Below are 24905 nucleotides of genomic sequence, written 5' to 3' on the forward strand. Positions count from 1 at the left end.
CAGGCTGCGATTTCTAACAGTCAGCTCAGAATCAGCCCTGTGCAGGCACCTCTCACTCTACCAAGAGCTATTAGCTTCAACTAACAGGTTTGTTCACTTTGAACACAATAATTCTCCTACGGAAACCAAAAGGAACATCAATGACCATATTCATTGTCATGACAGCAGGAGTCCTCACAGACTGATCACTGCCCTGATGAACTTGTGTTTGCACATTTGATGTTACTTAAAGACCAAAAGTAGCCATTAACCAAAGTTCAACATTGCCTGTTAACTAACCAGGTGCAGCACTGCTTGGCCCAGACATTTGAAGGCGATGGGCACTATGCCAAGTTTAACCCTAGACTGTTGCTAAAACAAACTATGTTCTTCTTGCAAGAGAGAAATGAAGGTTTTGCAAATAAATAAGTAGCAATTTGCTTACCAGAATATTGTTGATGGCAATTTTCATCATCTTTTCAGCCTCGTTTATCTCCAAAGGTCTGGCAATAGATTCTGTTCTTGCTTCCTGTGAAATAAAAATACACTGATACATTCAAACACTACACAAGGGAATTCATATTTGCAGAACAGAGGGTGTTCAAGCAACTCCGATATGACCAGTTGCATAACAAATGGAATAGGACACTATGTAAACACCATGACTCAGATTGTTTAAAGAATGGGAAATTATGAAGAAGTCAGTTAAGAGTTGATGGGATTAACACTGAGTGTTGGGGCCTGGAGCATATTTGCCTTCCAGGAGTTTAGTTTGTTAAGTTAAAGAGTTTAGCTGGCTGAGTCCGAGGTCAGCTCCATTGCTGGTAAGAGCTGTGGTGAAGAAAGCTAGAAGCAAGGGCCTGCCTCACCCTTCCGATGGGAACTGCTTTTAAACTAAGGCTCTACCGCTGGCCCCTGCCTGTGCTATGTAGCTGCAGTGCAGCTGCAGTGTCTGCACCCAGTCTCCTACCTCCGCAAGTCTGACCCTGCACCCACCAGCTCAGCTGCCTGGCTTGACCTCAGACCTGCCTCAACCCTATGGACTCGCTGGGTGATCACTGGACTGCATCTGACCCTGACCGCTGTCTCTGGCCCTGATCCTGACCTGGACTTGCCACTCTGTGTCCTGGCTCCTTGTTAGGGAGGTTGCTGCTCATGCTTGCCTTATTATCGCGCTCAGTTCCTGGCTCACCTTCCTTTGCAGAGCAGCCAGCCCTCAACGCTCCCTGATACTAAGCACTTAAGATACCATATCAAAAAAGAGGAGTGCTACTGCTCTGAACTGCAAGTATTCTGGAATACTTATTATTATTATTATTTATTTATTTAGGAACTGCTTACTGTTAACATAAAGGAAACCACACTGGTCATTACACTGAGCAAAGTGTGCTACATAACAGATTTTATCATCTTTGCAACACAACCCGAGAAGCAATAGGGCAGGTGGACGAGCCCAGTGTCACAAATATGCAGAGCAACAAGCAACATGAATGCATCTAACCCAGCCAGGCAGCTGCCACAATCAGCAGGTGCCTTCTGTGCCCATATGAAAATTAGATGATCCAGGTGTATTGATATTTTTTGACTCTGATAATCAAATGACCTGAATTCAGACTCCTCATCAAAACAGTGCTCCTTGTTTAGATCCCAAAGGATGAAGAACCCTCTCGCAGCCTCATCAGCTTTGGGGAAAGATGGGATGAGGGGTATTCATGCATTTATCTTTATGCTGTCTTACAAAACTGACCTGGTCATTCTATGAAAACACTGGACTGCCTGTGTGCTACTAGGACAAAAAGGGGGAGACCTGTCCAGCTAAATATCCTTAAAAATCATTTTCTGTTGTCAAACCATTTGGCAACAGATGGATGAAGATGGAAATAGCATCTCTAGCAAAAATCTAAGAATCTAAAAATGCTTTAGACACCCTGCAATAGGCTGTACCCAGCCTACTGAAGGATGTATTCTAGCAGCAGATGCAATTACTTTGCTATGTTACAGTTCCAGACACACTCCAAGTGGCACAAGCAAGTACTGGAAGAGGCAGCCTAGCTCCCTCCACCACCTCACCAGCATGAATTCAGGGAGCTCCCTGGTTTGGAGTGAACCAAACCAGGGAGTTGATCCAGCTGGAAAAAACAAAAAAACACACCCCCCCCCAGCTTTTTGTGCCGAGTTTATTCTTCCATTGGATCAGTTCCCTGAACCAGCCTACCGCATGCTGCACAAACGCTTTTTTTGGCACAAGGGAGGAAGCAGGAGAAATATTCTGCTGGGGACAATGACAGGAGGTACATCTGTTGGTGGCAGTGACAGCTTATGTTGCCTAAAGTGCTTGTGAACGTTCCCCTACCCACGCAGAAATATAAGCTCCAAGCAGCAGAATGTTAGTTTGGATGAATATAAGGTATGAAGAGACAACACAATACATATTCCTCAATAACTCCACAGGTAGGCACTTTTGGAGGAAGACGAGACAAAAATAATGCATCTCAGTAGCTGTTAGGAGAATACTATGTATATACAAGCTCAACCAAATGCCTATTTATTTGTGAAGATTTTCCCTGAGAGAAGATGCACAGAAACTGAAACGGAAGCCAGGATTCAGCCTGCTGGAGATACTGCCCTCCCTATTATGCTCAGTTCTTCTGAGGGCAACAGCGAGATCTCTCCTACAGAGCAAACATATTTCAAACAAAATAGTTCATCACCCAGCAGGAGGAAGGAAATGATTTTCCTTCCCATTTTCAAAAGAGAGAGAAGAAACAGCAAGGACCTTAGGTTTTAATTGGAAATAACCCTCTTGCCAATCTCCTTCTAGTAACCTGGCAAAACACCCGCAGAACATGCACAAGTTGCTACAGTCTGTGCCAGATCCGGGTAACTGCTTTAGACATACATTTGATTTAATATAAATTTAGATATAAAATATTTAAAACTGTTTTAGACATACTTCTGAGGATCTGCTGTTTTAAGTTGGAGTCATTTATGTAAGTTTGACGTGGTTTCCTCCTCCGCCTTCCCTCTATTATCCACGCAAGTCCCACATACAGACCCCAGTCTTTGTGCAGAAATCCCCATCAGTTTCTCGAGCTCGTGAAAATTCATCAGGCCGTCAAGAGCACTACAAAAGCAGAGAACTATATGTTCAGACCTATCTGCAGGTCAGGGCCTGACTGAACAGCAAGAAGGTCAGTGCAGTTAACCTCCCTGCACACCTGCGGACAGGGAAGCGGATCCAAGTGGGATGTCACAGCTTCTGCGCAGGCACAGCTGCCCCCCGAGACTCTAACCTGACACACGCATGTTTTTCACTATCAACAATTACCACTAACCCAGTCGTGACACTTCAAAGTAGTAAATGCAAGCGGGTACTAGATTGCAATGGAAAAACAAATTGTATCTTGTAAGTAACAAAGCTGTTGAAAGTTTTTGATTTTTTTTTTTGGTACCAGTTTTCCTGGATATCTGTCACTGGGTCACTTTCTGTTCTCCTATGAATGCTCTTCAGGAGGAAGCTTTTATTTTTAATATCTCTTTTCAGAGAGGACCCTGCAGCTGGCCATACAGAAGAGGATTAAAAGGAAGGCAGCTTATATTAGTATGCCTGGCAAAAAACAAAAATAACATAAAATAATCCTAATAATAAAGATTACCAGTATGTTAGGAAAAAATTTTCAAAATAGCAAAGTAGGTTATTTTAAATATTGTTAAGCCATTAGCAAATTAAGCAAATTAATTTAACATCACACAACTACTTTGACAATCTGACTGCCCAGATGAGCAAATAAAGTATGTTTTTCTCCAGTTCAATTCATCGCTGCTATTTCTTGCAGAATATAGAATACTTAGCAATAGGACAACTGAGATTTTTAAAACCCAGCTTTGCACAAAAGCTCCCCACTTGCGCTTAAATCTGTGAATACAAATAGACTGTATATTTGAAGGCAAAACCAATTTTCCACTTCTGTCCAAATACCAGGTACTACATTGTCACTGGCTGTACTCATAACTCCTTGTGCTCAAAAAAAAGCCTGCAAATGAAACTGAGCTGAAAAATATGGCCTTGTTCATTTTCTTTTAAAGTAATGTACTCTTTGCAATTAGGTGTGCTAATCAGAATACACATTATAATACACAAGAGGTTTCCTTTAAATTAAGTATTAAAAATAGACTTCTCGGGAGAGATGAAAAATATAGAAAAAAATTATCGAGACAAGAGGAGGTAAGAAGCAGAACAATTTAGGTCTATGCCTGATAATTACAATTTAAGAAAACAAACAGACGCAGAAGCAGAGAGGTATTCATGAGCAATCGGATTGTTTACCACTTACCAGTGCTTCCTGTTCAAAGTGTCCAAGAGGTCCATGGCTACGGTTTTACATGATAAATACTGATTAAAAAAAATCAGGGAAGCCAAGTGTAAAATTATTTCTGATGAACTAAAGCTGACAATTATTACAGAAAACACATAAAAGCACACAGGAGACACTATTTGCTGGCATTTTTACCCTTTCTGCTTTAACTAATATGTGGTGCTGCACGGAAGGGCTGAGGTTTTAACTCGGCAAGTTTTGAATCTCACTTTTGGACACAGCCAATTGGAAGAACTAACAAATTAGTTGGCTGCTTTAGACTAGAAAACTTTGTTTTCTTTGGAAATGAGAATTTCATTAGAAATTAAGAAAGGTCTCTACTCAAAGACTCAAAGACCAGCTGACTGCCCAGCTGACTAACCAGACCAGAGCACAGCCTGATGGGACATTCCCCACAGGAGATGGAAGGCTAATGCTGAAGTCTGCTCTGCCCAAGTCACACAAGTTTTGGCATCAGAAGTGAAGACAAATTTCCTTAAACAAAATTGCCCTGCAGTCGTTTCGGGAAATAACACCGATCTTAAAGCCTTTAAACCTCCATCTGTCTAAAGAATTTACTCGTCTCAAACCTTCATCCACACTGAGGGATGGTCCCTTGGGTCAAAAACATCAGCTAGGGAGAAGGCCACAGCTGAGCTTGGCGGCAGCAGCGCTGAGGCTCTGTCCACAAGAATCAGATCAGCCGCCAGCCTTGGAACGGCGGTGCTGGCCACTTACTGCCTCTGCTACCTTTTAGCTCTTACTGGAAAAGTCAGACTAATACAGGACACAAAATACCCTATTCTCTCAACGTGCAGTTTACTGGCACAGCACAGCTTTTTTCTGCCAAAGGATAACAAAGCAACTGCCTCAATTGCCTGAGGCATCCACTGTCATTTTCCAGGTGGTGCAGGTGTGCCCTAATCCCTGTATTATATATTTGCCAGCCCTTTTCAAACGTCTTGGACGCCCTCAGACATCTCAAATGGTACTAGGCACCTGTACGGCAGCTTACGAGAGCACAGGATGGCTTTGTCATCTTCCTGAACACAAACAGCTAAAAAAAAAAGCTTCTGAAAGTTTGGATTTTAGCCCACTTACAGTGTCAATTATAACTGTCAATATAGACTATTTCTTGTTTTAAAACAGTTGAGAAGACAATTTGAAACTCTCCAAAAGCATCGGGATTTAGCAGTAAACACAACAGAGGGAACTGGTATGTTGTCAAGGTCTGTGGAGCCCATATGATACAAGTACTGGGAGAGGGTCAAGATTCAGCTTCCTCTGAAGGCACATGTGATCATGGCCCTAGCAGAAACTGGTAAGAGCAAACAGCACTTTCTGGGTACACCATACCTTTTCCATTACATGGATGATATTATAACCTGATTCAGAACTCTCATATGAAAGATAATGCTGCAAGTGCCTGAGAACATGGTCTTGTACCTGCACTGGAGGAAGGAGTTTAGGGAGAGGAAGGTTTTCCCATTCTGAAATCTAGAAGAACTTTCAGGCACTCATTTAACTTAAATTTCAGACCTAGAATAGGAAACAGCTGTACAATCACTTGGCCTTCTCCTGAAGAGCTTCTCTTAAAGTCAGTCAATTGTCAAGGAAGCAGCAGTGATGCAAGCGCTTGTCTGTATGTGAGAATCGCTGTGACGTGAACTGGGGTGTGAACATTGACCTCACCAGCTACCTCGCGTTGTCTTGCTGCGTGACCATGCTAATGTGCAAGAGTGATGCCAGACTGAGGTAACTCATCCCAACTTCTTTCTGCCCCTGCTGATACTCCTGTCTCCCTGTCCCCCAGTGCTAACATGGAACACCTAAGCCATCCTAAATTCACATACTGCCTTGTTGCACAGTATTGTCACCATGTGGAGAAGCCAAATGTACTTACTAGCCTCAAAAAGTGAGAGAACGAGGACACTACCTACCATTTCTGCAAATGCACCCTCCCACTTCTATTACTGAGATTTTTTTTCCCCTGGGAACTTTATACTTGGCTAACAATTAGGAGCCACTACTGTAAAAAATCGTTCTGTAAATATGCCCAATGAAGCTGACTGACTGAAAAGGGGCATTTTCAGCTGGTAATGATTTCCATCACAGTGATCCAAAAACAAATCAACTTCCTACATGCTTGACTTACAGAAAGATAGATGTACGTATCTTCTGAACTGAGGTAAGGAAGCAAGATAAGCAATTAAGCTTGACGAGCACACAAATCACTCATGCTAAATGTGAGGTAATATACGTATATATTACAGAATCACAGAATGGTTGAGGTTGGAAGGGACCTCTGGAAATCATCTAGTCCAACCCCCCTGCTCAAGCAGGGTCACCTAATATTCATGTGTGTAAGGTCTAGCAGATGTTTCTAAACACCTTTTTTGTGATAAGGACAAGAAACGAAATCTTTTTCCTGATTTACCAGTCTTTGCACCAAACATTTTTTGACCACAGGTTAACTCCTGCCGGTTGTCTCAGGAGCTCATAAGCCTCATGCATACAAAAGAGGTCCCTCCTCACTGCTACTTCCTGTTGCCCTCAGTCTTAATCCAGGATCTATTACATCCCACACACTGTTCAGATAGATTTTTGCAACTACTGCTCTCTAGGTAGGCAATAAAACTCTCCTTTTGGAGAGTTTATTATCCAGGGAGTTTATTAACAAACACTGGGATTACATTTGGCCAAAACAAGGAATGGATCATTAAGCATAGTTACATCTAAACAGGAAGATACAGGAGAGATATTAAAAATAATCAAGATGTTCTGAAGGAACCTGATCCTTCCTAACAGCTTATTTTCTTCCTCAAGAGATTAAAGCTCAAACTAATTGAGAATTTTTGCTGCCTCCAGACTCCCATAAAGCTATGCTGCTTTCCTGTATGCTCATCTCGGCAGTCGACAAAGTGAATCCACAGAGATATATCCCTACTCAGCTGTGCATAGCCCTCAATCAAAGACTGTGTCCGAAACTCCCCTGGCTGTCATGTTGTTTAAAAAGTATGCCACAAGAAGAGAATCTGAGATAGAGAACCAATTGGGAAGCTTAAGGTTTTAACGTGAGTGACTCTTCTGCAGACAGACCCAAAAGAATCAGAAGGTCTGCCTAGCTGGATAAGAAGGAATCTGAACATATGCTATATGACAGAATAACCCCCTTAACAATACTAGCATACAAACTGCTGGACTGTGAAGCAAGAAAGAGAAATTTAGAAATTTCTGATAGGTGTGAAGTTATACTGCTCTCTTCCCTCTCCTGCCCACAATACAGATCTCCAGGCGGTCAGTCCATCTCCTATTTCAATAGCTAATTTCACTGAATTACCCTTAGTTCACAAACCCTAGCATGTGCTTATCTGTATCTTCCTGCAACCCCCAAAACCTCATCTTTAACCTACTTCTTGCAAGGCTTCATGGCACGTTACAATGATAAAGCTCGGATTAGTCCACAGGACTCTACAGGATGTTACTTGGACAATAGGCCCTTACCGAGGAGGTGGTTTGCTAAGTCTCTTCTGCCGTCTGGCGAGAAAAGAATGAGCATTTTTCTCCTGGCAAATGAAAAGCTACACTTGTGAATGAATTTCCTAATACACACAGACAAAAACGTCCTTGGGCAGCAAAGCCAGGTGGAAGTTTGTCTTGAGTTCTCGAACAGGGAAAACAGCAGGGTCATCAAAAAGGCAAAACATCCAGTTAGGCAAAGAAAAAAATATATATCTTTTTAGGATCTCCTTTTATCTACATTCTCACGTAACAAATGTTAGAAATAGCATTTCTTTTCATTACTAGATAATATAAAAGAAAAACCTCAGTAAGGGTTGAGATTTTTCCTCAGAAAAAAAACAATCAACAGAAAAGAATATACTCCTCAGTAGCACCTTTCAGACCTGAAAGATACCCAAAGGCACCATGCAAAGCTGCAGCGTAAGTAGGACCAGGCATCGTGTATGCGGCAATGTTGTATGAAGAGACAGTTTAATCTTTAAATGTGCATTAAGCCTTTGACTTTAGCAAACATTGCCACACGACTCAGGCTTTTATTCTCAGCAAAGCTTAACCAGCCAGGGAAGTGGCTGTAGCATTCGAACGACAGAAGTACCGTGTGGCTCTCGTCAAGCAGAAACAAAGGCAGGTTAAGTCAGCACATTTTGCTCTGGTGTAATTAAAGTTTTCACATGGTTTTGCTTTGCGTCTAATGAAAGATTAGGAATAACAAGCAACAGAAACCTCACCAGTGTTTCTGATTTAGACCAACTATTAAGTGGAGTTTCTTGCACAGTCATGCTGTTTTTGACAAACCCTGTGACACACAGAAGATGGTTTGAATGTGATTTTCTTTCTAGTCAAGCTAGAAAGAGTTTTCAAGACAACCTAGATCTGAGCTACAAGCATTCAGACTTTCCAACTAGTTAACAAGATCATCAATACACTGAAATAACTCGTCCTCAAACTGTAAGAGAAATGCGCCACCTATCAATTTATAGATAATGTTATGTCTTCATGCCAAATACTAATGGAAAGTTCACTACAAAATCCTTTGTTACCTAAGTATCGACATAGCATATAACCATGGTTATAGCTAAAGCAATCTAAAGTATGGGGTACTATCAGTTCAACTATATTTTATAATTGCAAATTAATTTGTATTAGAGGTTTCATTTTGGCTCCCCACTTTGAAATAAGTCTCCTGCCTCAAAGCTGATAATTCAGGTTTCAGGTTGAAGCAGGATGGTTCAAAACCTTGAAGTAAACTAGGCGCTTCTCCAGAATCCTGGCCATTCCAAGTTACAAATTTTCACTAGAAATCATTTTCTTCTCCGAGATGGATGGGGCAACTTTGTAATCGAAACACATGAAATGAGAAAAATTAGTTTATCAGACTCTCCACAGCAGTATCTAGTGCCGAGAACTAACATTTGGCAGATCAATAATGTTTCCAATGTTGCAAACGAGTAATTTTCTGTAGTTAATTTTCCAGGAGTACTGAAGAATGCGTCTGTCACTCAAACACATACCCATACTTTATAACGAGAGGCAGGTAGCGATCTACAATGGCATGAGCGGGGAGACACGGAAGAAGGGTTCTTTAATCAAAAAGTTGGGAATAAAGAGACCCAGTTAAGTGTCTTTAGTGGCAACTCTTTTCAGTGTAACTACTATCCTTTCGATGCCACAGCTGGATCTAAGTGCCTCTGGCTCTCCTAAGAATTTAATTCAAACATTTCACACATTGAAGTCTGTAAAGAGGTTCCCAATGACTTTCATAAGCTTTGGAACAAGCTTATACTGTGTGCACGCATAACAATAATAATTAATCACAATAATAAGTGCAACACCCTGCACTTATTTTTAAATTTCTCCTCCATAAATCTGGAAACACTATCTGGCTGTTAAAAGCTTTAAAATAACTTCTGGAATTTAGTAGATTATTTACACTCAAGGATATACAGGGACTAAATGGTTTGCTTAAGCTCCCAGAAGGAGTAAGCGCCAAGAGTAGGATTCGAATACAGACCCGCTTTGTCACCCATCTTCGACACAAGCAAAGTACATCAGGAGAAAGATTATTTTCACCCTTTGATTTTACATGGCTTAAATCTAATTGAGAGGTAAATAAATGAAATCAACCTTGAGAAGGTCGGAATTCTTTATGCCTGCCATCAGCACAGAGGCAAGTTTTATTCTGGGATTTTTTTTGCTTCATTATCTTACTGCATCTAATAATTCAGCAAGTCCAAGCAAGGCGGCTTCTCGACAGGCTGCTGCTAATGTGTCCACAGGACCTCTGGCAGATGCAAAGCGGCAGGCTCTCAGAGTCAGGCAGCTTAGCTGAGGCGTTATAAATAGACGGGAATTTTTCCTTTTGGATTTCAAATGTTCAATGCATGGTAACTCAGGAGTGTCCTTCCTCAACTGATCCCAGCCGACCTTGAAGGTCATTACTGCTTTATTTCGAGCTATTTAATTTTTCTGGATCACCTCATTTCCCTCCTCCCCGCACCATCCGTCTTGCCATTTCCCCCATGAATGACCTCCCACCAGCTGCTACACAAATACAGAAGACCACTGATTTTCTAACATCTTTTGGCTGTTTACAAGACTGCAGCAGTCAGCTGTGCAAGTCCGGAGTCAGGCACCACATACGAAAGCCAAAGGCACTGCATAGGGAAGCAGTGCTGCATTTTGCTCAGCTACCAACATTAATTACATTGCTGCTTTTTTTTTTTTTTTTGGGGGGGGGGGGGTTAACAGCAGCACATAAAATTTCCCATCTCTACCCAAAATCCAAATCAAAATATATCAAAATTAGAATGATTTTACATATGGAGAAACAATTAGATCGTTAGGAACCAGCATATTCAAAAAACAGACTCCACGAATACCCATTTTCCAATTTCTATGTTCTAAGATGTAGACCATCAAGACTTCAAACTGCAAAACACCTTGCAAAAAAAAAAGGGTTAAGCGGGTTGTGAAATAAAAATAGTCTCTCACACATTGCACTGCCACAGGACACCAATAACCTATGCTGTGCTCATTTACAGTTGCTCTAGGGAAAAATAAAAAACACCCCAGCAACTTGAACGCAGGATTGCACTGAACTCCAGCAATCCTCTCACCAAATAAGGCTCCTCATCTCTTTCTTCCTTAGCGCTGAATCGCGGCCCATGGTTAACTGCGCCAAGTTTGCACCTAACACCCATGGGTGGCCCAGCCGTAACAACTCGTCTGCAGCTCCTGCGCTTCTCCCGCTCTGCACTTCGCACGCCACAGCCCCCTGCACAAGGTGGTGTCCCACCGACACGGGATCTGCGGACAGCAGTCAGGAGAGAGGAAATCTCTTTACCTACCTGCACGCTGGAACCAAATGGTTTCTCTTCACCTTCCAGCTTTATACTGTCTCAGGAAATGCTTCTCTCGTTTTTAAAGATAAAATCTGACTTCTTTTTTAAACTAAAAATGACATTTGTAATTTTTCGCTTTACAAAAAAAGAGTATAGCTTTGGGGTCTCCCCCCCCCAACAGCATCATAGTCTGAATTCAGCAAATGAATACTTGCAGGTTTTGTTTCCTCTGCTGTTTTTAAATTGAAGGGTTTTTTTGTTTTGTTTTGTTTTTTTACATTGTATATTAGTTTTGCAATTAGTTTATGTATATATTAGAACCATATATTCAATCTGGAAATGATCTATTTAAAAGGAATCAGAAAGTCACAGTACTGCATTTCTAAGAAAATGGGTACAGACTTAAGTCCTAAGCAATAAATGCACACACATAATAAGATCAATATCACACATAATAAGATCAATATGCATCTACAATACATCTATTAGAAACATTCCCTTGTTCAATATATTCTGTTCTGCTCCAGCTGAAATCTGTTTTCATTCAAAAATAATTTATTAAAAAGCAAATCTTCTTTTTCCAAGTCGTAGGATATTTTATCTTATGTGTAGGCTTTTCTACACAATCTTTATACAAATTACATGCAAAAAAAGCTTCAATAAAGAAAGTAGAGGGAAAGTAGAGGTTGTGACGCAAATTAAAGTCAATATTTCTATAAGAAATAAGAATGAAAAATTTACTTCACTTTTCCCAGTGATCTTTCCCCAAAAGCTGCTGAAAGGAAACAATGAAAAGAGACCAGTTCAACCCATTAGTGTCAAATGCTGATATTTCTTTTACAGTTATAGGAAAATAAAGTATCCTTCATTTAGGATAGAAATGAGACATACCATTGGCCTAAGCCTAGGTAGCAAGATCCTTTATTTCAATATAGGGAAATGAATGGATTGGAAAAAAAGAGGTGCAGCAGTGCAGAGAATACAAAACTATCATGTTTTAAAACCCATTAAAACAATATCACAGCTGTCAATACATTTTAATATATGCAACAGGTTTCAGGACATAAAATGTAATGAGCAAATAAACCATATTGCTCTCCTACTGCCCTTTCATAGCACAATCCCTCTGCCCATGCAATTTATTGTGTGCATTACTTTGCCGTGCAACACTAGAAAAAAAAAAAAGCAATGGAAATCAATAATTTCCAAATTAAAAAATAATAGAAGTAACCTGAGATTAATGGCAACTAATCTGACATATAGAGACAAAGGTCTAATTCCCTACACAAAGCCAGAGTTAATGACACTTCTTTCTTCTATTTCTGCTCACCTGGAATGGGGTGGAGAAGAGCAAACAGGATCATATCTCTGCGATCCTAAAGAGCACAAGCCTATGAAGAACCCGAGGAAGAGAGCGTGACCTGGAACGGGGCAATTCCTCACTGCCCTCAGTACTGGCTATTGCAAAGAACTGTAACGCCACTGACTTCCTCGGGGTTTAACAGATTTAACAGTGATGGGGGGGGCCCCAGCATTTGACCCTAAGTCTCTCACTAGATAACTTTCAAGCGAAAGGCAGAGCTAGGTGTTCCTATAAGCTCCTAATTATTTTTAAATATTTTCAAAGAAAACCTAGGATGACGAAATCTTCTAATACATCAGGTTACATTTAACAGATCACCTGCCCTAAGTTTACCATCCATGCCCTTTTCCCAAGGGGCACGGCAGTGCCAAAGCCAATAAAACTGACCAAACTTTGATAACTTCCTAGCGTAAATGGTCTGCAAAAAACTTGGAATGACAGGTTATATTCGATTCATTTTTAGAAGATCACTTTTTCCAATGTGCGGCCTTGAAATATTTTTACAAAATGTCGGTTTTAGACACCACAGAAATTAACAGCAACAGCTAGCTATTCATTAAAGAAACTTCCTATTACTAATGGAAAGCAATTCTTCAAGCCTTGCTATCAGTTCATATAGTCTTTAAATGATTTAATAAGCTTTCCTTAAGAAGTAAAATAAAGAGACCCCAACTAAAAGTCAGCCGCTGTGAAAGTGCTTTTCTACCATCCATTTTACAACATCCATCCAGCAGAATGGGACTTGAAGACGCAGCAATCAAAGACCATATCCACTGCGTTCCCATAGGCAGTACAAGACGGCCCGCGGGCCTGAGTCAGTTCTGAAGAGGAAACAGCCAACACCGAGTTTCTCCCTTTCTCTTTCAAACACAGGGCAAGTGCTCAGAGCCACCATTTAAAAAAGAAAACAAAACCCAACCCCCCCTCCAAAAAACCCAGCAACAACCACCACCACCACAGTGGTAGTCTTTGTAAAGGAAAGCACAAAGCAATGAAATCAAAAACTAAAAATATAAACAGCCCTTTTTAAAAAATGAAAACTCAATAAAGTCAATTCAAAAATTGGTTACTGCAGCCTCATGGCTTTCAACAAGAAAACTTTGTTGCCAAATGGTCAAGTCTCAAACTAGTCACACACTATGTACCAAATTTGTGTTTAGCACATAAGCCAAAAACGGGTTTTTCCGTTCTAATAAATCACTCCGAAGACTGGAACCAGTCACAAATCATCAGGAACAGACCATGAAAGTCTTTTCTGCTGCTCTCCGGAGGTTCTCACTGTGCTGTCATAGTGTCACCATATGCCTTTAGGATATAAACTCATAGCTAATGAGACAGAAGCAAAGGTCACCTTTCCTAAGGCTGGATTTCTTAAAGACAAGAAGTTCACTCTGTCAAACCTTTGCACAAAATATGAAGTATGTACCTATACAAGACTGGCCTGCCCCAACTTGGGCAGTCAGTCATTACGCCATGAGAAACATGCTCTCTACAGGATATAATAAGTCCTGCCCTTTTAGAAATTGCACCTTTAAATAGGCTTCCACTGGAGATTTCTTAACAGGCCCAATGAGAAGTGGTTGCACAGAAGCACTTACTTATCTCTTGATTTTTCATTTCATGCTTTCAGCACTCTGCACCTGCCTAAGTCTCTTTTTTAGGGCTCAGTTCTAAAGTCAGTTGGACTCCTAAAAGCTGTGATTTAAAGCGATTAAAGAATGCCCAATTTCAAAGCAATGCTTAAGCACTTTTTAAAAATGTTGCCTCCTAGTGACCTTTACTTGATTTTTTAGCCAAGTTCTAAATAAGGGATGCTGCGCGCAGAAGGAGCTTAACGCCCTGAAGCCAACATTAATACATCAGGCAGTATTCACGTGAAAACTATTTCAAAAGCCAAGAAACTAAACAAACTTAATCAATCACTTCTCATCTTGCATTAACAGTTTTATTCAATACATACGATTGGTACAAAACTGAGGTTATCACTTCTCTCTCTCTTCAAGTATCAATGTCTTTCACACCTCTGCATACACGCTGACATAGGGAGCAGAAAAGGCAATGATCCATAGAAAATCTTCTCTGTCCATCACCTACCCTTTGAAACACTTGCACTCAATCAAACAAGGATCTGGGAGCATTAACTATCAAGGCACACAGTCTCCTACTCCTACAGGGTGCACTTTCTACAGCTCAGACACTGCAAATCTGAAGATTACCAAAAAGAATACTAGAACATTCAGGGTTTAGTGTCTGTTATCAGTAAAAGAATAACCTCTGGCATTACAGATAAAGGTATTTAAGAAAATAATTGAAAGACTTACTGGCAAACATGAGTGTTCAGTCACGCTTCTCTGATTTCATGCAATAGCTTGTAATTTTACAACTCAGCTAAACAATATGTACCTACAGGTTTATGAGGCCCTCAGCTACCATAACAGGAACGAGCAGCCTTGCACTTAGATAACTAAAAGCAGTAATCGTTCATTTATCTTTTAGAACATATCTATCCCCACTGCTAAAGCACACATAAAGCATTAATATTTCTAAATGATTTTACAAAGAGTATTTCAGCTTTCTTCTGAAGAGAAAATGCTGAACTGTTCTCCTCTCAGACTTACTGCAAGGCAAGTATTAATATGAGTGGGAAGGAAAGGCAAACTTTCCGATCCCTTCCTTTAACTCACAGAATCTTAATTTTAGGTGCAGCTGTTAAAAACAGCTACTCATACTCGTTTCACCTTATTCCTTTGCAGCATCCAGTGACCACAGCAAGTTCTTACACACTCTCCAAGGTGTACTTACCCTTAGTTCAACTTCTTTGCCAAGTAAGTCATACAAACTTGCTCCTTTGGAGGTGATTTCAGAAGCAAGCTGTCTAGCAGCCTTCAGATCAGCTACCTGGAAACACAGTAACAGCACTGAATAGCAAAAGAGAATCCCCAATAACACAAAGAAAGTCCATAACAGATTTTCCCCATTTTGATGGTAAAATGACATAGGGGGTCAGCACAGCGGCTAAAACACTGCTGTAACATTGAAGAAGTTGTCCACTGAATCAAAGTGAGCCTGTCTCTTGGTCTTACTAATATCTGGAATAGGCTCCATTTACTTCTAGGTGAAACCCTAATCACATCAGGGCAACAGAAAAACTCCCCAAAACTGTGATTTTGCCTCTGCCCTGGGTAACACCAACCAACAACTGCCTAAGGCAAACTTCTTAGTATTTATGAGCAAAAGGACAAAGCATATATTCCAAAGTACATGACTAGCACATTGCATGGGTAATGTTTTTTGACAATCTAGAAAAGTTTTTTTCATGATTTCATCAGGTACTTACTTTGAGGAGTCACAACAGATTTTACACAAACATACACAAATTCCTCTTAGAGGGAAAAGTCTCTGTGGTACTGCCATTTTTTCAAGAAAAGTACTAGCACTGCCTAACAAACAGACATGATGTAATATAGCTATAAAAGAAACACAGACTAAAAATATCAAAATGTAGAAAAGGTGCAAAAATTAACAACAAGCAGCAATAGGGACTCAAGTTATTTAAGAATCTTTTTTAATATCTGCAGAAGGATTTTATTTTAAGGACGTGAACAGATTTGATGTCTGTTAGGACAATACAAAGATTCCCTCTTCCTTCAAAGCAAACTGGTTGAAAAACATATTTCAGTCAGTATTGTGCAAGCTTCCCCCTTACAATAACGTCAATAGGTTGGAAAAAATCATCTCTTCTGGCCTACTCCCACTTCCACAATTTCAATAGCATCCTGAAACAAAGATGACCAGTTTCGTGCCATTGCTGCCTTGTACTATGCTGCTGGTTAAAACTACACAGAGATTAAAACAAGTCATAGCACACAAACTCAACTACAGAAAATTTGAGGTAAAAATACAATTAAGCCATACTAATTCCCTTGCGTGGACATTCTCTATTTAAGTTTCTGTGTGGACATTCTCTATTTAAGTTTCAGATAGAAAACAGATTTGTGTTTCATAAGCTAACACAACTCCCCCCACACACAAAATAAGAGTCCAAATTTTCCTTACTTTTGAGCCAAGATCAAACTTGAACTTGCTGCTGTCTTCCTCACTCACTTCTGTGCGCTCCGTTCCTTTGGTGTTCATGGCACCGTAAAGCACAGAGGTGATCTTCAGCAGTTCCTTCACTGCATAGCCATCTGCCTGGTAAAGCTTCTTAGTGTTGAGCTTGATGTGCGCTTTGGTAGCCTTTTGGAAAGAAAGAATTCACCATGTCACAGAGAACAAAATTTTCATTTACTTTTTCACACTTCATTCAAAAGCACTTTCTGGGGGTACCATGCTCTGCTTTACACAAATAAAACTTGCTGTTTAGAAACACAAATCTGTCTAAAAGATATTTACCGATGTTTCTAAAAGAAATCTGATACACATGCACTTTCTGCGTGTCAGAAACATTTGCAGATAATTACCAGAATGAAAAAACTCAAACTATCCATTAGTTCTTCCCTGTGTGAAGATCAGCAAAAACCCTGTACGCCACTTAAATTCAAATTAAATTTAAGTGGAATGTAAGCGCTGCTCAGGTCTCCTGATGCTGCTGCACAGAGGTAAATTTCACCCTTGATGAGTTACAAGAATAAGATCAATTATCCTAAATTAACTGTCTTCTTTTCCAGGAGTACCTTCAGAATGATATTTTATTGTTTCTCTCAAATTATTCCCTGCTTTGATATTAGTGACTTTGATCCCTTTTCTTCCACCTCTGAAAAGCACAGGCAAATGGGTAAGGAAACGCCACTAAAAATTACAACATTATCTTTTTATACTTTAAAATACCAAAGGAAAGGAAAAGTTAGCATAACGGAAAGTACACATCTGTCACAGGTAGGACACAAATGCAGTTCTTGAAATTCCTGACAAGATTATGTTATAGATAAATAGCCACAAAGAGCCAAGAGCTAACGGCAGGGAAAACTTTGCAAAAGCCTAAGATTCAACTATTAACGTGGTACAAGTTTTGTTCTCTCTGCTCTGGCCTTCACTGAACAATTCTGCGGGAAAACTCCCTGTGAAACTAAAGGGAGAAAGGACCACATCTCAAACCATGGATTTAGCTCCAGCTTTTAAGGAACAAAACCACAGCAGAAAGTTGTAGGCCCATATCTTTTCTTATGCATCTTGCCAAACTTTGTGACTTTACAGTCAGATTTCTCCATTTTTAAAGTGTTTCACTCTTACCTTTTTCTTGCACGAAATCTCAACACAGAAGAGCAAATTGATTCTACCTGTACTTCCTGTACAGAAGGAAACAGCTGAAAAAATGAAGCCAAGACTTCCAGAGAGATTACTGATGTTGTATACCCTGCCTGGGGGGAGTACAAGACTTAAGGCACAAAAACACCTGGTCACTTTTGAAAATTTTGACCAGCATGACTTTGAATTAACCAATACATGAGGTAGAGAGTCAGATATGTTCTCCTGTACTCTAAAAACCTACCTGTAGAAGCAGTAGGTATAAAATTTAAGAGAAGCATGACATTAAATTGACAGAATCCGTTAACCATCTTCTACACAAAGGAGCCTAACACACTGCATTATAAAGGATGTTGTTAAAGACAGGAATTCCAATTTCAGTTCCATTCAACCCCAAGAGAGAAAAATCAATGTGTAATAAAAGGGAAAAAGTGTTTTCCACTCAAAGACGGCTCAGAAAAAGAAAAGGAAAAAATACACATGCAAGTATGTGTATTTTTCAGATTGACATAAGGTCGCTGCTTATTTGCGTAGGTAATTTCATGTTTGGAAAGTTTGAGCCTTGATCAGCTATTTTGTAACAACTCTGAATGGTTTTAAAGTATCATTAAAAAAAACCATCCCCACTTACTCTGAATATCAGATTACCACAATGGAATACAAAAGAAAATTTAAAATACACTGCAAGAATGGCATTGATAGGCAGGAAGTCTGCTTTATTTTAAGATCTGTCTTACTATTATTATAGAGCCAAATTTTGCACGCAAGGCAGAGCCTCAGTAAACAGAGCGATAAAACCAGTAATGCGAATGGTACCTGCATGATCCACGGAGTAACCCTGCACCACTTCACAGCCACCGCTGTTGCATTATGTTTCTCTTTCTGGGGAACTGGTAAGGCTGGTGGATTTTTACAGTCCCATCCTAGTTTCCCGTGCGTGTTGGGGGGAGGAGGGAACACTACAGCCCCGATGCACAAGTTATTTTCAACCAAAGGGTAGGCTCAGCACTTTAGTCCTTGCTTTTCTGGTCTGTCCACATCTTGCCTATTATGTTAAAACCTTCTATCAATTGATTAATTCAAGTAACAGATGACCACAGGAGTCAGGGGCAACAGGGGAATTTACCTTCCTACCAGGCAAGACAGATGAAACACAGACCAAATTACAAATGGCCAAACTGATCTTACTCTTCTCCAAGCCCCACAAAACCATTAGGTCTCAATTCTGACAACAAATTTCAAACAGCGAGGGTAGTCCCAGGACTCACAACTATGGACGTGCCACACAAGCAACAAACCCTGCAATTTATTCCCTCCATTCCCAAAAGACTGTTTTTTCATAAATATTTTTGCAGTATAGCGCTGTATTTCACAGCTCTCTACTAACACATTCCTGTGCATGTAAGAGCTCCCTGCACGTTCCCCCTAGGGCATTCAAAGAACAGATTAACAGTTCAGCCCCAGAGATCCTTCTTCAGTTTCAGCAGCCATCCCTGTTGCTGGGCATTTGCTGACACAAATCTGTAAAGCACACAGCCTCGGCAGGCTGTGCCAAGAGCAGGATTTGGGTGCCGATGCCAGCCAGCAGTTCCAGTCCTTACGATCAGGTAGGTAGCCAACGACTGTGTAATCCAAACGCACAAACAGCCCAAGGAAAAAGAACCAGAACTCGTAGCTGAGTGCTCCAGCCATGTGGTTGTGGAGTCCTGGTCTTTATCCGATCTAGCCCAAACATTTTGCATTCCTTTCTGTACAATGGCAAAGCCTCAACAGGAACGATAAGGATTGCTCTCAGCTCCCTGCCTTGCCCAATACCTAGGAGAATAACCTAGGAGCTGAAGTAGTGGCTCTAAACCTCCACAGGCTGAAATTAAAACTGAACGCACCATGCTTCCTCGGAAGCACTCAAGAAGATTTATTAGCAGACACCGCCACCACTTCTATCATCCATCATTGTTTAAAAGGAGCGCAAATACGGCTGCTTTCGCAAAATGTTTGGTACCTTGGTTTGCTAACTACACATGCATGAATGCATTCCTATGAGATCGAACTCTTAAGAGGCTTTATATAGCACTATCTCAATTTTGGATCCCAATGGAGACAAGTAGGAACCAGGCGTTAAGCCACTCAGGCTNACAATGAAAAAAAAATAAAATAAAAATCAGCAGACACTTGAGGAATTTCTGGGTCCAAAAAGGAGGCATTTGGTAAGTTCTAGCACTAAAGAGTTAGCTACCCACTTACATGAACACATTCTGGATTCCCATTTTATGCTTAAGGACCTAAGTCTTGTTCTGGATCTGGCCTAGGATCATTAGAGAAAGTGGAAGGGCAGAAACTATTTTCTCAGATATTAAAATGGCATGGTGGTGTTGAACTATTAGAAATATTAATTAGATTAGAAATATTTAAGCCCAGTGACACAGGGAAATGCACCATTCGGGTAAAAACTTAATACATTTTTACACCTTGGTCAGTAAAGGAGACAGATACTCTAATATTTCATGATACTCACTTTTGAGGTAAATCTATCTCCATCAAATGTCACAGGTGGTTATAGACGCAAAAAGCTATTAGCTACTGGAGAAGATAATTGTGGATTTCATGGACAACAAACTATTACAGAAATGTCTAAAAGATTTTCTTATTCTGAAGAGGAAGAAAAAAACCTCTGCGCTGACAGTCTGGTTATTGAAGAACTACAATAATTCCCATATTATCTTGTAACATTAACCAAGACTTTAAGTACAGGATGATTGAAGAACCTTCCACTCATTTCATCTTCCGAATCATATTATATAATTCTTCAGACCCTCTGGGGATATCTTACATGAAATCAACAATTACAAGAAAAATGTATTAACAATATTATTTCTGATTCCATCCTTGTCCTTTTAAAACATGCTTGACTTGAAGGGTGGAAATCTCTCTAAACAAAATAGATCTGTCAACCACATCTTACCATGCTCCAAGGCTGAAAAGTGCATTCTGGTACAGACAGAAATGCATCGTATTTGAACACATTAAAATTAGGAATTAAGATAATTTATGGTGGACACCATCATAAATCTCAAGGCAAAAGCTAGCTTGGATAGAGTGTCATTTTAAGATATTATTAAAAAAAAAGTTTCAGAAAAACTTTAAGGAATTAGTCTTTGCCCTTAGCATAAGGATCCCCATTGTTTCCTGACACACCTGCAGCCCTATTAAGTTTAGTCAATCTGATCAATAGTGCTACCTAAGTCTTGTCATTACAGCAAAGTTTCATGCTACATCAAAATAATAAGTGACGTGAACAACGTTATGTTATTCCATCAGACAAAAAAGTTAATAGCCTAATTCAAGTACACTCATGCCTTAAAAAAAGTCTATCAGAAGTTGCAATACTTCTGTGTATCCAATCTTAGTGAAACCAATTCTTTTAAAAATATTACATATTATAATATTTTTTATTTTTCTACAATAATAAAAAATAGCAAATACCCAGGATTTAAAAAAATATATATATAAAATCAGAAGCATTACACTTGGGAAGCTAGAAGATTTTTACTATTAGAATTTCCATCTTCCTCTTCAAGTGCTAAAAGCCTTTTGTACTGTTTTAACTGAATTATCTGGTCCTTGATCTTTTCAACTTCAGCCTTCATTCTAACACCTCTCTAACAGTAGGACCCATGATAAAGGTTCAGTACGGTAACAGCTCCTTAACAAAGACAAGGCTGGTAAAAGATTTAATCTGGGAATATATGCCTTAATAGAGTAATGAGAAGGCTCATTCAATAGAACACCAGCATATGATTTTATATCAAACTGAATATATCAGTAGACGCTATGACTACCCTAGTGTATACAAAAGAATCAGGTATCTGAAGTTAGTAATAGATATGACAGGGCCTCTTCTGAACTCATTTAAAGGGCTTCAAATCATTTCATATCTACAGCTGAATCTCCCACTATTATATTACTTTAAAAAAAAATTGAGAGTGACAAGGATGAATATTGTTTTATAGTGTTAGATGTTTAGATCCCAATTCTGCAAAGACTTACACATAATTACACAATTTCAGTAACAACACACCTGGCCTTTTCAAATTTATAACAGCTCTTACCACAGGGCCTCAAATCATGGACAAGGTCTCCACTCGGTTTGGTGCTAGGCAAACACAAATCGAAAAGACTCCCCTAAGCCCAAAAGGGCTTGTGATCCAAGCAAGAATTCTTCTATTTGACTTTACTGCTATGACTTAAAGGAAACTACCTACACTAATATGTATACATTTACACTTGCATCGCTGCAAGTTTTGAAGCTATAATATCAATAAAGTTCAAGAACAAACCTCTCTCTCCCCTGCTTCATCTCCTCACTGTTTTTTAATCCTTAGCAGAATATCCAGGTCAATTTTATAGCTTGTACATGGTCATTTCAGAAAGAAAACCAAGCTGATTTGCAATTGACATAGAGCACTAGAATACAACACACGCTCGGCCACCTATAGCAAAGAAATTACAAGGGGTTAAGATATAAAGCATTAAATCTAATATTGAAGAGTTATTTCAGCGGGCTTAAACCAGACCTACCATAAACTGAGCTACAGCCTTAATGAAAAAGACCCGGTCCTGCTCCGTCTCCACATCAGGAGGAATATCAGTCTGAGGTTCATACCTGTGGAAAGAAAAATCCATAGATTTGGACAAGAAATACACATGCAGTATTAAAAGACTGGTACCTCTGTGAGGCAGAGTCAGACAAAAAAAAAAAAAAAAAATCAATGTAAGAGACTGCAAAATAAATCTTTAGCTCCTAAGGCAGATGCGGTATCTAAATCCAGCACTGTGTACAGTGGGATTGTGTAAAAACTGCAAAAGTCATAAAACCCGAGATACTTCTGCAGAAGTAATTGTTACTTTGGGGACCTGAATTAATCTTTTCACTCAGTTTTGCAAAGGAACAAAGTTTAGCTGGCTCAGTCAAGTCTATGAAATCTTGTTTTTCAGAAGTAATTTATCACTTAAATCACGAGATGCTTAAAGAAATCAAACTAAGTTTAATTACACATGGCTTCACAATTTAAAAACACTAGGCATACGATTAATAATCTCAACCTTTTGGATAGCATATTAAAATGACTTGTAATAAAACAGTTCATAGCAAAAACAGTCCCCTTGTCATTTAAAATGTTGATATGTGTTACCACTTCCTGAAATACAGGCATACCCTGGAGATATTGTGGGTTCCGGTCCAGACCACCGCAATAAAGGGAGTCACAAGAATTTTTTTTGTTTTTTCAGTGCATATAAAAGCTATTTTTACACTATACTGTAGTCTATTAAGTGTGCAATAGCATTATGTCTAAAAAAACAATGTACATAATTAAAAAAATACTTTATTGCTAAAAAATGCTAACCATCATCTGAGCCTTCAGCGAGTAGTAATCTTTTTGCTGATGGAGGGTCTTGCCTTGATGTTGATGGCTGCTGACTGATCAGGGTGGCGGCTGCTGAAGGTCGGGGTGGCTGCGGCAATTTCTTAAAATAAGACAGCAATTAAGTTTGCCACATCCATTGACTCTTCCTTGCACAAAGGATTTCTCTGTAGCATGCGATGCTGTTTGATAGCATTTTACCCACAACAGAACTTCTTTCAAAATTGGAGTCAATCCTCTCAAACCCTGCCACTGCTTTATCAACTAAGTTTATGCAATATTCCAAATCCTTTGTTGTCACTTCAACAATGTTCACAGCATCTTCACCCGGAGTAGATTCCATCTCAAGAAACCACTTTCTTTGCTCATCCTTAAGCAGCTGTTCCTCATCCACTAAAGTTTTAGCATGAGATTGCAGCAATTCAGTCACATCTTCAGGCTCCACTTCTAATTCCAGTTCACTTGCTGTTTCCACCACATCTGCAGTTACTTCCTCCGCTGAAGTCTTGAACCCCTCAAAGTCATCCATGAGGGCTGGAACCAACTTCTTCCAAACTCCTGTTAATGTTGGTATTTTGATCTCCTCCCATGAATCACGAATGTTCTTAACAGCATCTAGAATGGTGAATCCTTTCCAGAAGGTTTTCATTTTACTTTTCCCAGATCCATCAGAGGAATCACTATCTATGGCAGCTATAGCCTAACAAAATGTATTTCTTAAATAATAAGACCTGAAAGTTGAAATTACTCCTTGATCCATGGGCTGCAGAATGGATGTTGTGTTAGCAGGCATGAAAACAACATTAATCTCATCGTACATCTCCATCAGAGCTCTTGGGTGACCAGGTGCATTGTCAATGAGCAGTAATATTTTGAAAGGAATCTTTTCTTCTGAGCAGTAGGTCTCAACAGTGGGCTTAAAATATTCAGTAAACCATGTTGTAAACAGATGTGCTGTCATCCAGGCTTTGTTGTTCCATTTATAGAGCACAGGCAGAGTAGATTTAGCATAATTCTTAAGGGCCCTAGGATTTTCAGAATGGTAAATGAGCATTGGCTTCAACTTCAAGTCACCAGCTGCATTAGCCCCTAGCAAGAGAGTCAGCCTGTCCTTTGAGGCCAGGCATTGACTTCTCCTCTCTAGCTATGAAAGTCCTAGATGGCATCTTCTTCCAATAGAAGGCTGTTTCATCTACATTAAAAATCTGCTGTTTAGTGTAGCCACCTTCATCCATTATCTTAGCTAGATCTTCTGGATAACTTGCTGCAGCTTCTACATCAGCACTTGCTGCTTCACCTTACACTTTTAAGTTAGGGAGACAGCTTCTTTCCTTAAACCTCATGAACCAACTTCTGCTAGCTTCCAACTTTTCCTCTGCAGCTTCCTCACCTCTCTCAGCCTTCACAGAATTGAAGAGAGTTAGGGCCTTGTTCTGGATTAGGCTTTGGCTTAAGGGAATGTTGTGGCTGGTTTGATCTTCTATCCAGACCACTAAAACTTACTCCATATCAGCACTAAGGCCATTTCGCTTTCTTATCATTCGTGTGTTCACTGGAGTAGCACTTTGAATTTCCTTCAAGAACTTTTCCTTTGCCTTCACAACTTGGCTAACTGTTTGGCACAAGAGGCCAAGCTTTCAGCCTGTCTTGGCTTTCGACATGCCTTCTGCACTAAGCT

At 39.8% G+C, this 24905-nt stretch overlaps 1 protein-coding gene across 1 annotated transcript in view; it reads right to left on the reverse strand.

The window, feature by feature from the left end:
- CLUAP1 (clusterin associated protein 1) overlaps positions 1-24905 on the reverse strand; it is an 80475-nt gene that overhangs the window by 51759 nt on the left and 3811 nt on the right. Inside the window, exons 3-6 of the mRNA XM_026065298.1 lie at positions 22383-22467; positions 16617-16796; positions 15363-15458; positions 425-508 (exon numbers count right to left, since the gene is read on the reverse strand). Of these exons, the coding sequence (XP_025921083.1) occupies positions 425-508; positions 15363-15458; positions 16617-16796; positions 22383-22467 (445 nt within the window). The remainder of the gene's footprint in view (positions 1-424; positions 509-15362; positions 15459-16616; positions 16797-22382; positions 22468-24905) is intronic.

The sequence above is a fragment of the Apteryx rowi genome, unplaced genomic scaffold (assembly GCF_003343035.1).
Source record: "Apteryx rowi isolate R43461 unplaced genomic scaffold, aptRow1 scaffold_225, whole genome shotgun sequence".
Classification (NCBI taxonomy): Eukaryota; Metazoa; Chordata; class Aves; order Apterygiformes; family Apterygidae; genus Apteryx; species Apteryx rowi.